The sequence below is a fragment of the Athene noctua genome, chromosome 12, assembly GCF_965140245.1.
Source record: "Athene noctua chromosome 12, bAthNoc1.hap1.1, whole genome shotgun sequence".
Taxonomy (NCBI): domain Eukaryota; kingdom Metazoa; phylum Chordata; class Aves; order Strigiformes; family Strigidae; genus Athene; species Athene noctua.
Genome location: NC_134048.1, coordinates 22,366,324 through 22,382,920, shown reverse-complemented (window position 1 = coordinate 22,382,920; position 16,597 = coordinate 22,366,324). Strand labels below are relative to the sequence as shown.

Genomic DNA, 16,597 nt, shown 5'->3' with positions numbered 1-16,597 from the left:
GCAGGTAAACTTTAAGAAAGTTTTAAATAGTATTAACTTCGGTTTGGCTGATAATCCCAATAATTGCTGAGTCCCAAGTAGTTACAGCTGATTAATCCCTTTGGAGTACAGAGGGTCCCTGTAGACACACGTCAGTGTGTGTGAGGTGGGTCAGGGCTGCAGGGTCGCTGGTGCCCGGGCTGCTCACGGAGGGATGTGGGCCGAGGAATGATGTATTTCGGGTCACTGATGTGGTGACATGTTTATACCACGATTACACATGTAGGACAGGAAGCGGATAGGAGTATGTCAGCCAAGTATCATTTGTCCTGTGCTTCGTTTCGGGGCTGTTTACTGGATTTCTGCACGCTGGTTCTGTCATAGTGTCAGATACTTCTGGTGCTCATTATTTTCCCTTTATGTTTATCATCCCCTTTACTCTTTCTCAAGCAGTTTGTAAGGCTCGCAGGTTGTCTGGCTTCCTGTCTCAAAGCGGTACAGCTCTTCTATAAGGTCTTCAGTAGCTATCTATAATGATCGATGAGTATTTAATGGCATTTTCTCTCTGCAAATAACACCCTTCAGCTGGCTTTGTGCCTGCTATGAAGTGTGGCGTTACCACTTCTGTAAACACTATAGTGTAGATCTATTAAAACAGAGAATAAAATTGACCTAATCTCAAACTAGCTGAAAAAAGAAAGGTGCCCCGAGCTTCCTAAATTTTCTTCTCTTTAATTAACACAAATGAGAAAAAAATATGCCTGTTCTGAATAAAATGGTTATTGCATTTGTGGCTGAAAGGCAACAAAGGTTGGACTTCAATTTTTGTGGTTGGAGATCTCATTAGATCACTTGTTCTCATAAAATCTTTTGCATCTCTGTCCACAAAAGTGTGAGACCAGTCTGCTGCGGGATGGCCGGTGTCCTCGGCTGAGCCCGGCCGCAGCCCAGACGGGCCTCAGGCTGGGAACTGAAGGTTCATCCAACTCCTCTTCAGTGCCCATACAAACAAAACTTGCGGAGGTGCATGGCAGAGGTTGGCTTGGCATCGACTCTGGTTTTAATTACACCAGTGATTAGGAATTCATAGCCTGTGGTTTCCCAAGAACTGCTGCCCTGGCCAAGTTAGAGAAGGTCTGTGGTACCTGAGCTGCATTTAATGACAGCGGCTCCTCCCAGGATTGCTGTCCTGCTGTGTGCTTGCTTGAAGCTTGGAAAAAGTTAAGAAAAAAAATAAAATTGTACTCTTCAAGCAACACACACAATCCCCAAATGCCCTCTGCCTGCACAGTTACAGCAGTCTCTGTGCACGTGCTTTCAGACACACGTTAATCATTGCTGTAGCTTTCATTTAAATTAGTGGATGGGTTCCAGTGATGCAGTCTGACTAATACCTGCCAGTTTTATGTGTCCCTGTGGTTTCTGATGCTGTAAACGGAGACTCTCACATAGCGACATGGTCACAAGATGATTTGAATCCATCTCAAAGTCATCTGAGCCTCGCGTACAGAGTACTGCGAGCATGTTTTCCTTCTGCAGGGGAAGGTAAGGGAGAACGGCCCAAACTTTTGCTCCCTTGTGCAAATCTTTTGTCACTGACCCCGTTTCGGCAAAGCAGCTATGACTCTCAGAGCCTGGGGTTTGCGGAGATGAATGTGTGAAAACACAGCTTTAAGAGTTCAGGAAGCTTATACTGTTTCACTTGAGTGAAATCCCTCTAAATCTGCCTCTCCGGATTGAGACGTTTTAGATCCTGTAAATTCCGTTTCCTCAGTGAAATGAATGAGCAGCTGGTGCTGTAGCCAAGGACACGGATCTGCGGCGAGCGCTGCCCGACGGGGATGATTTTCTTGCTGCAGCTCACACAGAGAGGAGCCAGGGTCTGCAGGCTGCAGTTCATAGTTCCCTGCTGCAAATAGTTAATTCTCTCAGACAGACTGAAAAGCTGCTTATTTGATGCCGGTTTAGTGCTACAAAGTCAACGGTAAATAGCCTTTTCTTTGCGCTTGAATATAGGGATAGTAATTAACCGCTTTGCCCAGTTTCCAACATAAAAAGAATCATCCGCCTCTCCCCTACCCTGCCTGTGTCTGTGTGGTGGGCAGGAAGATAAAGGCCTCTCAAAAGGAGTTCTCCTTCCCAAGCCCGTGCCTCAGCGCTGATGTAACGATAGGAAGGATGTGACGGCATGGCTGCACAGGACGGGTACAATTTTAATTGCATTATGCACACACTGGTAGTTGGAGGTTGTTCCCACACTGGGTTATGTCACTAAAACTCCGTGGACTGCGCTGGACTTAGAGAATCACTTCCAGAGGGGAAAGATCAAAACCGAATGGCACAATAGGGGCATTTGTAAGTAAAAAAATAAATAAATTGGCGTTGTCCCTGTGGTGATTGCCTGTTAACAAAGGCTGGTCGGTGATTCAAAGGCCAGCGTCGCTGCTGGCTGCCCACCGCCTGGCTGCAGGAGCCCTGTTCACCCCAAACCCCCGGGGTGGGCGGGTTCAGGCGTGCTGGCCAACTCGGGCAGCCTGTGGCTGTTTCCTCCGAACAATTAACCAGCACTTCTCCCTTTCTCAAACCCGCTTTCTTCTGTTCCTCCTGCCATATTGGTTTCTCTTTCCTCTGGCACGAGAATCCTTTAGGAACCCAGCGTTGGGAAGCGATGGGAATGTCGGCGTTTCCGTGTGCCACGTGCATGGGCACGGCGCTGCGCTCGCTCGCTTGCTCCCAGGGCCGCTTGCTCACGGGGAGCACGGAGCGTGGCAGGGCGGTGGGTTCGCTGCAGGTCACAGAAATGGGGTAAAACCGCTGGAGAAAGGGTACGGAGAGCATCCCACTGCTGCTCCGGACACAGGGGACGGCAGCGGCTGCTCGCGCTGCGCCCGGGGCTGTGACGCTGCCTTGCTGATGGGGAAACACAGCCCAACCATGCTGGATTTTTTTTTTTTTTAACATTATTATTTATTTTCCTGATCACATGAAAAATATATTCACAGAGCATATGACTGCGAGGGGCTCACCTGCTCAGCTCGACTCGTCAGAGCAGGTTCTGTCCCAGGCAGCCCTGAGCCCTGTTTCTGCAGGTGAGGGAGAAGCAGCCTCCCCTGGGCTAGGAGGGTGCTGGCGTGTTTCTTCCCTGTCTGAACGGCGCTGCTCCTCCCAAACACACCTGGGCCCCTTTCCTGGCCACCTTCCCAAAGCACGTTTGCTGCCCCGAGCAGATCAGATCAAGTACGGGCTCATCACGAATCGCTTTGGGATGCAAAATTCAAGATTAACTGTTGCAAAAGCCAGATGAGCTTTGGAGCTCAAAAATCAAATGTGATCAGAAACGGGGGTCAGTGACTGGGGTTACAGGTCCCAGGTGGAATAAGAGGATTCAGAGGCGCTGGGAACTTCGCTTGTCTGGGTAAAGTCACTCATGAGGATGGGATCGTGTTCTCAATGGATATGTTTAATCTTCATTGAAGATTTGATAACTAAGTGAAAGTAGGAGACCATAAGCAAGGTGAGTTTGTGAACCTTCCCCTTACCTCGCTAGCACCTCTACTTAACTCTCCCAGGGATCCCAGCACACTTCTTGCAGCTGGGCAGAAAACGAAGTGGATTTTTGCTTTCAAACGTATTTTCTGATGTTATTTTCCCACCGCTGACATTTCCATCACGGCGGCATCCTCTGAGATGCCCTGCAGCGCACTTAAAATGAGTCACTAACAAGAAGTACTTACTTTTTAAAAAAAATTTAATTATAAAGGATCTAAAAATCCTTGCAGACTCCATGGTCACAGGAATCTCTAAGTTCTCCATGGAAATGTGCTGACCTCTCTGGGACAACAGCTTCCCTTGAGCAGGGAAAAGTGAATTTCTACCTTCCAGTCATACTTATTTATTTAATGCGCTGATGTGGTTATGAATGAAGGATTTGGGCACCTGTTCCCGGGATAGGATCTGCTGTGTGGCAAAAACTTCAGGTTGGTGGGAAATAACAGCCCAAGTTGGGATTTAGCAGAAGGTAGCAGAACGTGGCACGAGCGGTCAGAAATCACGAGTGTACTGTGGGCATTTGATTGAGGTGAATATTCTGATTTTTCCCCTGGGAGCGGATGGAATGCAGTGCAGTTTAAGTGGTTTCCCTGTAGGTTCCATGTAACTTTGGCTGCTGCAGGACGTTTTACCTCGCTGCAGAGGCAGATGCTGCCGGCAGCACCCTGCTCGTGGCACTCCATGGTCTGCAGGGCCCCTGCCACCACCCCAGGCAGGGGAGGATGTTCCACGCACACCCACGGAGCCCCGTGCCCGTCGCTTTCCTCAAGCCAAATACCTCCCAGCAATTATAAGTGATTCTTAGTTCTGTATTAAAGCGTTGTGTCTTTTCCGACAGATGAAAAGCTCGCTTCCCATGTCTCTAGAGCAAATTCTTCAAAATCTGGGTACTGATGTAAGTCAAACCTGATACACGTCAGAGGGCTGTAGAATCAGTAAAGGTGTGATCACACTTTCTTTGTTATCCATATTATAACAGAAGTACTTTTGTCCCGGTGTTGTATAGGATCTGTCACAATACTTTTTATTTATTTTTTAAAATTGCAACTTTGACTCTCACGATCCTTTTGACGATGCTACAGACTCCACATTTGCCCCATACCTGGACAGATGTACAGAAGGGCCTGGCCCTGCTGCTCCCCTGGTGATACCTGCAGCCGAGCAGGGCAGGAGCACATGGCTGCGGCCAAGCATCCCCCCACGGCAGCGCTGCCACGAGCATCTTCCCAGCTTTCTGCTTGGCCGCACAGGCGGATACAAAACCCAGCTCGCAGGCTGATGTCGAGGGAGTTATTCTCAAGAATTCGCTCTAAGAAACCAGCAGCCGTGGCAAACTGGGCGGCTGCCTTTGGTGGGAGAGGCTGTGTTTCTGGGAGCAGACAGTTTTAAGTGGGACTTGTTGAAATGCTTTTGCACAAATAGCTGTTTTATCAGTATGCGTATCTCCCTCACTGAGCTCTCCCACTCTTTGTAGCTGGCTAGGAAAAATGTGTTTGTCAAGTTGCTTTTCGTAGCCTGATGGGGAGAAATGTTGAGGGGAGAAATCAGCACTCCATCTCAGTTCATCCAAACTGATGCTCAGCCACGTTGTCAGTATTTTATCGGATGTGGAGATTTCTGGAAAGATGCTCAAGAGAAAATTACCCCGTCTGGGTGCTGTTTCATTTGCTGTGATCATTGCAGCCGTTCTAGGAGGGGCTGGTTGTGGTTGGGAGCTCTTGGGATGCAGCTACGACTGTACCCATCCAGCGGGATGCTGGGCTAGAGGCCACAGGAGGGAGATGGCCCCGAACGTGGGCTCTGTGTCACTGCCACCGCTCCCTGCTGCCCCCCACCATGTTCTAGCCTGACGAGGGGGGAGGTTAATTGTTCGCTGTGTTTATTTGCTTGTCCAAACTTAAAAACCTCCTCCGGAGCTGTGTGTGAGGGGTGCCCTGCTGTTTGCAGCCTGGCCTGCGCCGGCCTCCGGAGCTCACTTGGCACAAACAGGGGAAAAGGCTGCGAGAGGGTTGCCCTGACCTCCGGCGTAACCCAGACACTGTTCCCAGGAGGAAAAAAGCTGGTTAGTGTTAGCGTCAGTGATGCCTTTGTGTGGGAAGTCCAGGCCTCCCCACAGCAGCAAAGCCCCCCGGTTAATCACTGGGTAGCTCTGCAAGCTGGAGTGAGGCCAGAGGACAAGAGGAAAGCAGAAAAGCTTTTTCTTTAAGATCCTGACTGCTGGTAAAGTGCTAAGTAGAGCTGTGGGGCTTAAGAGGAAACCTTAACTGTTTGGATCCCCTCCTCTGCAGCACCTGCTTGGCTTGTCCCTTGCAGGACTGGCCGTTAGTGGAGACTCCCTGGCAGGGAGTTGATACTGGGCCATGACTGTAAACACGAGTTATTTAAAATGCTTCTTGTGCCCTCAACACCCAGACACAAGTCCCCTGAGGACACCCTCGCCTCGTGGCCCAGGAGCAGCGAGCTGGGCGCCGGCTCCTCTTTCCAGTGGCCGTTTCTGTATACGCAAAGGAGAAAAGTAAGGCAACCTGTAGTGGCTGTGGTTGGAAAGATGCCCGATCAGCTGCTTGCCCTCTCCTTTCCCAGCCAGTAGCTCTTACTCCGTGAGTCCAGCACAAGCCAGAGACCGTACGTACAGCCGAGAGCTGCCCTCCCTGCGCTCCCCGCACAGCCGTGCTGGCGGGTGGGAAGGGAGTGAGCTGGGGAGGGCAGAGCCTTACCATCCTGTGTCATAAAACTTGTCCCCTCGCCTGCCTCCTCCGTGCACATCCCTCTTTACGGAAAAGGAGAAAAGAGGATTTTTGCTTCTAGATGGGGTGCTGTCGGAGCAGGGCAGGTGTGGGGGCTGGGGGGGTCCCCAGCAGCCCCGCTGTGTCTGAGGAGCCGAGGCTCCAGCCCTTCTCCTCTCGTGCCAGGATTGTGCCCTGCGGGGCTGCCCGTTGGGGAATGCCCTGGCACTTCTCCCTTCTGAGGGCCACCCATCTCCCCCGTGGGGCACCCCGAGGCGTTGTGTCTGGCAGAGGTGTGCAGGGTGGGGGCCCTGCGGTGGCGTGCTCTCAGCCTGATACCGCGGCACACCCTTATCCCTGCTCCGCAGTCCCTTGTTGTTTCTTCCAGAAAGACATTTAAGTGAGAACTGAAACTTTCCTTGGCTTGAATCACTTATAATCTACCCTGATGTAAATCATAAGGAACTCGAAGTTGAGAACGTGAAGCTGGCACAAAAGGCAGCGAGTGGTGTTTCGGAGCGTGTCCGCACAGCGTTTTGCACACAGAGGCACGTGGCCTTTGCCCCACTCCCTGTGAGCTGACGGCTTGTGGCCGGAGCTGGTGCCGTGCTGCCTGTCCCTGCCGAGGGCTGCGGCCACCACGCAGCCCCCGGCCTGCTCGGGGAAGGCCGAGCAAGCTCCTGGCAGCCCTGAGGGTACAGTCCTAGCTGGATCCCAGAGCTTGTCACAGCATCTGTCTGCTACAGATAACTGCAGCCGCGTCGCCTAACGTACGTTTGTGCTCAGTCGTGTTTTAGGAGCGAGCTGTCTGCTCCTGCTCGCCCTTCTGGGGATGTCTCCTCCTCTCCCCTGTCTCTTCCGTAGACGCTGCTCTTCCTAAGTTAAGGTGGTTGGTGGGAGCAGAGCGCTGCGCTTGCAATGGCTGACCAGGGGAAAGCACGTTCTCCCCTTCCCAAGCCACAGAGCCCCGCGTTGCCCGTGCCCGTCCCGCGGCGTGACCTCACGGCGTCCTTCTGGCTCTTGCAGAGTTTGCCGTTTCTCTCGTGGAGAAGATGCAGGCTCAGGAAATCCTGCGGAGCCTGCGGCTCCCCGAGTTCGATGACCTCAGCCAGTTTTTCCGCAACCTGCCGGCCACCGCGCTGGTGGGCATCGGTGCCTTCGCGGCCGTCGTTGCCTACTGGTTTGCCAGCCGGCCCCGGGCCGTGAAGCCGCCCTGCGACCTGCGGATGCAGTCGGAGGAAGTCGAGGTGAGGCCAGGGGCACCCCGGCGGGAGACGCTGGGTCTCACCTGGGGTTTGCATGCCTGGAAACGACCGCAGGGGATGCCAGGAGGGGCTTTTGTTTGTTTTGAGGGCATCCCAGCCTCATCCCGAAATCAGTCACGTAACGCGCTGTGCCAGGGATCGCTTCACTCCTTAATTCACCTTTTTCTGTAAACTGGAAAACTAGAATACAGCCCACTAATTTATTCTCTTAGATTTTCAGTAACATTTTACTCTTAGCTTTACTGAACCATCCATGACCAAAAATTACAGGAGCTGCCATTGCGTGGGAGGAACCACTGAAAGGCAACAGCTGATAAGATCAAATCGGTTGGCACTTCTTGACTGGGCCCATTACTGTGTTTGCTGCTGCAAACTTTGTAATAATAAGAAAAAGTAGATCTGAATCCATGCTTACAGGCCGAGGTGTTATTAATTTTCATGCTCGCAAAAAGTTTTAAAGTTTAATGAAGCTGCTCCATTTTAAAGAGCAGAAATATTTCTGAAAATTGTTTCCGCTTAAATTACTGTCTGAAAGTGTGATGAGAATTTTTAAAGCTTTTTGTGATGACCCCTCTGAAACGTTATTGTCTTTAATTCCAACAACTTTTTAAAAGGGTGGGAGGAATTTACATTTTCCAAGGCAGTTTTCCCCCGTGGTTAGGGCTTTAGCACGGGGTCCTCTGGCTCACAGCACAGTCCCGGTTTGGTCGCTCTCTCTGCCTGCCTCCCCTTGCCCACTCCTAAAACACCCCGACGGAACCCACGCACTGGGGTCTCTGCTTTAGTCTGTCCTTCGTGCTGGTCTAGATGTCCTTGAGAAGGGTCTTGTCCTGGGGACCTGTGGAGCCCAGAGCAGTCACTCCCCCTAGCACATCCCCACTCCGTTACTTGCAGATTTATAATTCCTCCTCAAATTTCCTGGGGAAATATCAACCCGTCTCCCGTGGCAACGAGCCAGGTCAAGTGCTCCTCTCTGGGTGAGTGGCTCTCTGTGTTACCGGGGAGCTGAGGTGGACGTTCCACCTCTCCCGTCCCTTTGGGTGTTGGGGCAGGAACACGGTGGTGGTTGCAGAGGTCTCTCCGGCATGTGGGGAGCATGTTGCTTTATGGCTCAGAGTTTCCCCATCTCCTGCCTGTCTGGCGGTGCTGATGACTGTGTCACGTCGTGTCATGTTGTGTCACACAGGGCCTGGATGGGGCACGCCGGTCGGTGATTGGGGACAGACAGCAGCTGCTGACGCACTACTACGACGACGCCAGGACCATGTATGAGGTCTTCAGGAGGGGATTCAGCATCTCCGGTGAGAGCACGGTCACGAGGAGGCCTGGGAGCAGAGGGGGGCGGAGGTGGAGGACCAGATGATGTAGAGGCTCAAAGGCTTAGGGGAGCTCAGAGAGTGGAGAGGCTGAGAGAGTGTGGGAGCCCATAAAAATGTGTGGGGCTCAAATGGTGTAGAGGCCCGTTTGGACTCAAAGACCAAAGGAGTGTCGGAGCCCACCAGAATGTGGGAAGCCACAAAATTGTAGAAGTCATGAGAGCGAGAGGCTGGAAGAATGGGGGAGGCACAAATAGTGGAGAGACTGAAAAAGTGTAGGAGGCCCTAAGGGTGCGGGAGGCACAAAGAGTGTAGAAGCAAAGAAAGCGTGGGAAGCTGAAGGAGATATGATTGCTGAAGGAGAGAGGGAGGCTGAAAGAGATTGGGAGGCCAAAAAAGTGCAGAGGTCCAGAGAGTGTAGAGCCTAAGAGAGCGTGGGAGGCCCAAAAACTATAGAGGACTATTATGTGTGGGAGGCCAAAAGAGTTTAGAGACCAAAAAGGTGTGGAAGGATCAAGAAGAGTGGGAGAACCCACGAGTGTTGAGGCCAAAGACTGGGAGGCCTCAGTGTTGAGGCCCAAAAGGTGTGGAAGCCCAACAAGTTAGAGGTGGAAAAAGGTGTAGGAGGCCAAATGAGTGTTGAGGCCGATAAAGGTGTGGAAGCTGATGAGCTGATGATGATAAAGGTGTGGGAAGGTGAAAAAGGTTTGGGAGGCTAATGAAGTGTAGAGGCTGAGAAATGTGTTGGAGGCCAATGAGGTGGAGGTGCCGAAGAGGTGTGGGAGGCCAGCGAGGTGTAGAGGCTGAAAAAGTGTGGGAGGCTCATTGAGAGTTTAAAGGCCCAAGGAGTGTAGAGTCTCCAAGCTTGTAGGAGGGCTGAGGACTTTAGAGGCCCAGAGAGTGTGAGGCCAAAAAGGTATGAAAGGTCAAAAGAGTGTAGGAGGCCAAAATATTGTGGGAGGATGAAAAGGGGTGGGAAGAGGAAAATGTGTGGGTGGCCAAAGAAGTGAAGAGGCCCAAAAGCGTAGGAATCCACAAAAGTGTGGAAGATCAAATGAATTTAGCGGCCCAAAGAGTGGGGGTGCCAGAAGGATGTGGGAGGGGGAAAGCAATTGAGAGGATCACAGAGTGGGAGGCCCAGCAGGTGGACATCTGAGAGAACAGGGGGCCCAAAGATTGGGGGCCAAGAGAGTGAAGGGAGACCCAGAGATGGAGGCCCAGATAGAATCGGGGGCCTGAGGGGCAGAGGCCGGGGAAATGGAAGATCCAGCAAGTGGGAAGTTGATGGAGTGGAGGCCGAGGAAGGAGGAGTCCCAGCGAGGGCACGGGTGCTGCTTTTGGAGCATGGGGGTTATAATTAGGGTTACTATTTTCAACATGCATTATTTTGTCCTTAACACCATTGAATTTTAGTGTGCAGTCTCTTGGTGCCACGAGATCTTTTTGGTGCCACTGGCAGACAGCTTAACATCCTGAATTCTGCAGCATCAGCAAAGCTCATCATACATTATTCATTTCCAGAATGTTTATGAATACATTAAACGGGGCTGATCCGAGCATAGAACTTGGAACCCAACAGAACTCTTCCTCCCTTGCAAACGCTGATATTTATTTCTGCTTGTTGCTGCCTTTTTCATCCGCTTACCTTTTATTCCACAACAGGGCAGGGGACTCTGCCAAAAGCTCTTAGGAAAGCTGAGTGTGGAGTATCAGTTTATCGCCCTTACCCCATGATCAGCGGTACCATCAAAGAGCTCTCACACGCTCGTGAGACATCATTCCCCACTCCAAAAAGCCACAATGACTCTTCGTGCTCTGTCAGAACTATTTCTGTGCCCGCTGCTCGTGTCGCCCTGCCTTGTTGAACAGAGCAATTTCAGTGTCAGATTATTCTTTTTGGTACCACCAAAAGCTTCAGTGGAATTGCAAATATTCCACCCCGCAGGAGAAGGGTAAATAACTAACCCGGTAGGTATGGAGGGATGGGTCTTGTGCAGGTAAGTACAGTTAGCAAATTAATTAAACTTTTCAAACATTCCTCCTGTTGTGTCGTGTTATGTATTTTACCCTCCTTCAAAGCAGGCTGTGCTAAAAATATCAGTTTTCACTTTGAAGTGTTTAAATCAAAAGGTAGCGAAAGTAGCGGAAGATGGTGTCTGGGATGAAAACCATCATCAGACACTAACGCTCACTCTACCTTCGGAGAAATGTCTTTTAATGAGACTGTTTTGGGGCAAACTGCTGCTGTCCCCTCTGCAGCTCAGGGAGGAGGACTGAAGTGACTCTTTGGGAGGAACCAGCAGGTGGTCTCCCATCACCTGCACTTGAGAGTTGGATTTGATGGAGCTGGCTGTGAGCTCCGCCCCAGGAGCGAGAGCCAACCCCCATAACAACGGATTTACTCTTTGGGGGCTTTGCTGCATCCCCCAGTGCGGGGGCAGCACGTTAACTCCTGGCGCTGCCCTCGTAACTCCGTTCTCTCTGCTTGTGTCTTCCAGAAAATGGCCCCTGCCTGGGGTTCAGGAAGCCCAAGCAGCCCTACCAGTGGCTGTCCTACAAGGAGGTGAGCTGGATCGACACCCCCGCCGAGCCCTCTGCCCCTGCCCGGCAGGAGAAGGGGTGTCACGGCGCCTGCTGGTAACACACACACACACACACACTAGCCCAGGAGGTGGCTAACGCGCCGTGCGAGGGCTCGTGGTTTCCCCAGCCGGGCACGTCCCGGCTTTATCATTGAATCACGGAATTATATAGGTGTGTTGGCTTGCGGGGGTCGGCTCAGTGCCATTATCTCACTCCTGACAGTGGATTGACATGCTCAGAGACAGAGGGTATTGCCAACCAGAGGTCAACTGCTGGTCAACTACCGATGGCTTGTGATAATGTAAAAAACAGGGCTTTTAGAAAGCAAATACAATAATTTGAGAGTGTAAGTTAAGTCCTCACCTAGTTTGATATTGCTTATATTCCTCCTTTTTTATGTATTTTTTTTCTCTGCAAATTCCAGGTGGCTGAAAGAGCAGAAGCTCTGGGTTCAGGCCTTCTTCAGCAGGGCTGCAAGCCATCCACGAAGCAGTTCATTGGTGTCTTCGCTCAAAACCGTCCAGAGGTGAGAATTTAAGTTCAGACTGATGCCATATTAATAATGCTCCTGACTTGTGAGCTTGCTTTATACCTGAAGCACGTTCTCAAGTGTGTTAAATCTGCTCCCACGGCCTCTTTCTCACCCTCATGCTTCAACGTCCTCCTGCAGTGGATCATTTCCGAGCTGGCTTGCTACACCTACTCCATGGTGGTCGTTCCCCTCTACGACACCTTAGGCCCTGGAGCCATTCGTTATATCGTCAACACAGGTAACACCAAAATTCTCAGAAAACAGTTTTGTTGCTCAGAATGGTTTGTTTTCTGCTTTCCAAAAGATGGGTGATTTCACTCACTGAGTGTCTTGAAGTCAGAGAGGTTTCTGGGGAGCTGCCTGTCCCCGTGATGCATTTCCCACGTGCCCAGTCATGCACAGCCGTGGATGGGGCTGCTTTGGCTGCAGGAATTACTCCACGGCCACCCACTCCTCTGCTGCTTCGTATTTTGCCTCCTAGATTTTTTAGCCCACATGGTGAGCAATTTTAGTAGTTTTGAACCGAATCCCAGAATAATTGTAGATGTCAGCTACAGCTTCGGCATTCATTTAGGTTGGCTGAAGTTGCAGTAATTTTCTAAGAGAAATGTATGTTATATTCTAGGATTTCTGATGTTAGCCTGAAGTGAATATCAGAACTGGTAATGCTAGTTAGGAGCCCGTAGCCAGTCTTGCATTAAAAAAAATTCACTGTAGACAGCTCGTTTGGCTGCTTTTCTTCCAGCTGACATTTCCACAGTCATTTGTGACAAACCTGAAAAAGCCAGAATACTCCTCGACCACGTGGAGAGGAGAGAAACGCCGGGTCTGAGCTCCATCATCCTGATGGACCCGTTTGAGAAGGAGCTGACGGAGAGAGGGAGGCACTGTGGAGTGCGCATCCAGACCATGCAGGAGGTGGAGGTAAGTTTGCTCCCCCTCTCCTTTTACTCTATTTTGTAGTTCCTGTAAAAAGACAGTAAAATATGCAGAGACTTGTGAGCTGGAGGGCAGATTCAGTGTCTGGAAATAGCACAAACTAGCAGCTTGTGGCTGATAATATTGATGCTCAGTGCAGTTGCCTCTCTGTTATTCCTTGTTGGTAGGGGAGCCAACATTTCAAACCTTCCTGCTCAAATATAATATCAGCTGCTATTTAAGCCTGGGAAGGGGGGTTGCTGTTCGAGACACTGTCCTCCTACGTGTAAGCCTACAGCCTTACACTTTTATGAAACATCCTGGATCCAGCTCAAGCAACTCAAGCACCACTTGAGCTCCAAGGATGGCACTGCAGTTAACGCAAGAAACTTTGGATAGGACAGATGACCTAAGTGGGAGCCACAATTTTTTTGGCTCTAGCTCAGACTCTTCCATAGTGGTTAGCAAGTGAGTTACACCACAGGAATGAAAGTGGAAATCATTTTTGTTACTTTAATCTCTTTCAGGACTGTGGCCGTGAGAGTCGACACGTGCCTGTGGTGAGTGTTGGCACGCTGCTTTTCCCACTTAGAATTGCAGCTGGCTGTGTTACACTTATTTCACCGGCAAGAGAGGGGAGGGTTTGCTCTGGGCAGAAGGAAGCCCGTGTGTTTTTTGGGGCAGTGCCCGGTGACCCTCGCCACGGGGGAGGCAGTGGAGGAGCCCGGGACTGGCGATACCGTCCACTGGACACGTGTGGTGTTTGCTTCATACCCTCTGCCTGGGCCACTTCACTGAGATAGTTCATCCTTCCTGAACGTGTTCATGGGACAGTAATTAAGTGCCGTTGTTAAGCCACACTAATTCCACTCCCTTACCCAGGTGGCACTGGGGGAATGTGTTTGCACCCCTTGGCTTTCTGTTGGGGTTTCTAGAGCTCAGAAACACGACTTGGCAGTATCTCTCTGGGATATATGTTGAAAATTGCATTGATGTTTTTCACTGGCTGTTCATACTCATGCAAAACTTTCCAAAGCAGCCTCTGATTTTCGGGGGGGCTGCTTATTTATTCATTTGTGACCCAAAACAGCACAGACGTGCAGTGGTGCTGAGAGTACAGAGATAGTACTGGAAAGGGGAGAAATTGGCAGCTTGGGAAAGTTGCCCCATTGTGGATAATCACACATTTCCAGAATTTATCTGGAACTCAGTAAATTATCTCAAATTTTCCCACACACCTACAGGTATAGATGGTGGTTTTGAAAGACAAATACTCCATCAAAGTCTTCTTACACTAAAGCATGCCCTTAATGCAGCTGGAGCAAAGCATTAGGGAGGAACAGAGTCTGCATCAACTGAAGAAACCCCATAAAAAGAGTTTTATGATAGTCTTTTATACCTGCCAAGGGGAATGAAAGCTTTTTATGGCAGAGCTGAAATATAATTGGTTTGATCTTTAGGTTTATACAGTGACAACAGTCTGCCAATGACCCTCCTGCATTTGACTGATGTGATTTTCTTATTCTCCTTGTGTATTTCTAGCCTCCTCGACCAGAAGATCTATCAATTGTCTGTTTTACTAGTGGCACTACAGGTAAAAGAAGAGGCATTTTAATCTTGAAATGTTAGAATAGATTATCAAATTAATTATTAATACCACCTCAATATGTACAAACTTGCTGTTACACTGATAGGGCAATGATAGTTCTTCGCATTTTTAATGTTTAAGAGTATATACGTATATACGTTTCGGTAGATTGCAAATTAAAACTAATATGTTAATTTTTCACTTGAATTCCCTGACATAGGCTTTGGCAGTGCAGTTTTCCAGTTGCCTGGAAATCTGCCCTGTTTCTGCTCCCGGTTTTGCAGTGTAGTTGTGAAGAAGCACTTGATTGATTGGTATTTATCTTCTGCATATGTTTGGTTTTTTTTTTTAAAAAAAAAAAAAAAAAAAGCGGGTCCACAGCTTTCCTGTATCCTGAGCACACCTGTGTCCCCACCAGCATCCTCAGCACCTCTGCCGTGTGCCCCAGCTTGCTGGCCTGTTGCCCACGTCCTCGGGCTGGCCCTGGGCCACCACGTGCTGGGGTGATGAGCCTGGGCAACCTGCGCTGCTGGTACTTGCGTGGCGCTGGCCTCTTTTTCTTGACGAGGAGCAGCATCGTTCTCCTGCCTCTTCTTAGCAGACGCAGTGCTTTCTCCTCTCTCCAGACCCTGCTTTTCATAGAGCGTGCAGGAATTTCCTCCTCTTGAGAACTCGCCCTCCGTAACACCTTCCAGCAGCTGTGCAGGCAGAGGCGGGATTGCTTGGGAAACTTTTATCCTCGCCTGCAGGGAAGGGCCGTGCTCCAGGGACCACTGGAGCAGCCCTCCCAGGTTCACCTGCGCTCTCAGGATTCCCTAACGCTTGGTCCTCCCCCAAAGCATCCTGGATTTGGCCTCCACTCGTTCAGGCAAGCAGAAGCTGCCCTCCAAGGAGGGGGCTGCTTGTGTGCTCAGCCTGCAGAGCACAAAACCTGCAGATTAGCCTCAGCCAGAGGGGACACCTTCATCTTCCACCTCCTGGAGAAGACTTGTACTGCAGAGCAGGTAGGCAGCTGCTTTATCTGCTCCAAGCACAAACTCAAAACGTATTAAATGGGTTCTTTTTTTTTTTTAACCTTCATGCATCATTCTTAGTTCTGAGAAGGTCAGAGGAGCCAAGGCAGCGCATGCTGTGAAAGGAGCCTGTGGCTCTGCTCTGTCTCAGCCCTGGGAATTCCTGAAAGGAAAAGCTTGAAGGCAGTGCAGGGTACGGCATGGCAGCTGTGTGTGCTGTGAGCCCCGGCTGTGCCAGGGAAACGTGCCCGGGCCCAGATGGGAACTGAAGGAAACCAAAGGAGCCGTGCCTGCAGATACACTGGGGCACGATTTGTTTGTGTGGATTTTAAAGTGCAGACCAATCATTTTTTCAAGTCACTTTTTTTTTTTTTTTATATTTTTACTTCTAAATAAGAAATTCCGAATAGCGAAGGGGTTTTTGATTTTCTTTTTTTACTTGCAAATGGGCCTGTTTCTGACTTTGTGCTTTTCTTAGGAACGTGCCTGAAGTTACAGAAATAGGACAACAAGGGAGCTCATTTGCTTTCTCCCATCCAAACCAGAGATTTGAAATTCTGCAAATCATCTGCAAACTAAACTCTTGCAGAGCAATGCTTTGTGAACCACCGGCCCACCCTCTGCTGCCAGAGGACTTTGGAGATCACTTTCTGGCTCGTACAGGGGTTGCATCGACGCTCTGGTCTGTTTTCCACGTTGTGTTTTGATGTAAAAGGCTTGGCTTTTTGTATAGCCCACATCAGGATATTTTAACGACCAGATTTAGAATTTTCTTCCAGTGGCTATGTTCTCAAGGGTTTTTTCAATGCTTGATGGGCTCTAAATATTTTTGTATGGTGTGAAACAAATCTTAGCTAGAGAGTTTGTAGTCTGGAAATTGTAGAATTGGGAAAAATTTTAGCTGTTTATAAAAAAAAACCCAGAAGCAGACTTTAATGGGTGCTTTTCTTTGATAGGATCAGATGTCCAAATCCCTCCCCAGGAAGGAGGGAGAGGCTGAGGCTGCTGAGCTCAGATGACAAGACCAAATTTCATTATTGTACCAAGAAATCATCAGCACGCAGAAATGGGCCAAAGGGACACAGACGTCCCCAAGCCATCAGAATACAATTTTTTGCGCTGGCTACT

General features: G+C 50.0%; 1 protein-coding gene across 3 annotated transcripts in view; it reads left to right on the top strand.

Annotated features, from left to right (window-relative positions):
• The window catches only part of ACSL6 (acyl-CoA synthetase long chain family member 6), a 60,085-nt gene that overhangs the window by 19,332 nt on the left and 24,156 nt on the right, over positions 1 to 16,597 (top strand). For all 3 annotated transcript variants that reach the window (XR_012634438.1, XM_074916544.1, XM_074916545.1), the window contains exons 2-9: positions 7,281 to 7,501; positions 8,706 to 8,820; positions 11,334 to 11,398; positions 11,843 to 11,944; positions 12,089 to 12,188; positions 12,696 to 12,874; positions 13,396 to 13,428; positions 14,411 to 14,462. Coding sequence is in view for 2 of the 3 variants with exons in the window: in XM_074916544.1 (XP_074772645.1) it covers positions 7,281 to 7,501; positions 8,706 to 8,820; positions 11,334 to 11,398; positions 11,843 to 11,944; positions 12,089 to 12,188; positions 12,696 to 12,874; positions 13,396 to 13,428; positions 14,411 to 14,462 (867 nt within the window). In the remaining variant the exon portion in view is untranslated. The remainder of the gene's footprint in view (positions 1 to 7,280; positions 7,502 to 8,705; positions 8,821 to 11,333; positions 11,399 to 11,842; positions 11,945 to 12,088; positions 12,189 to 12,695; positions 12,875 to 13,395; positions 13,429 to 14,410; positions 14,463 to 16,597) is intronic.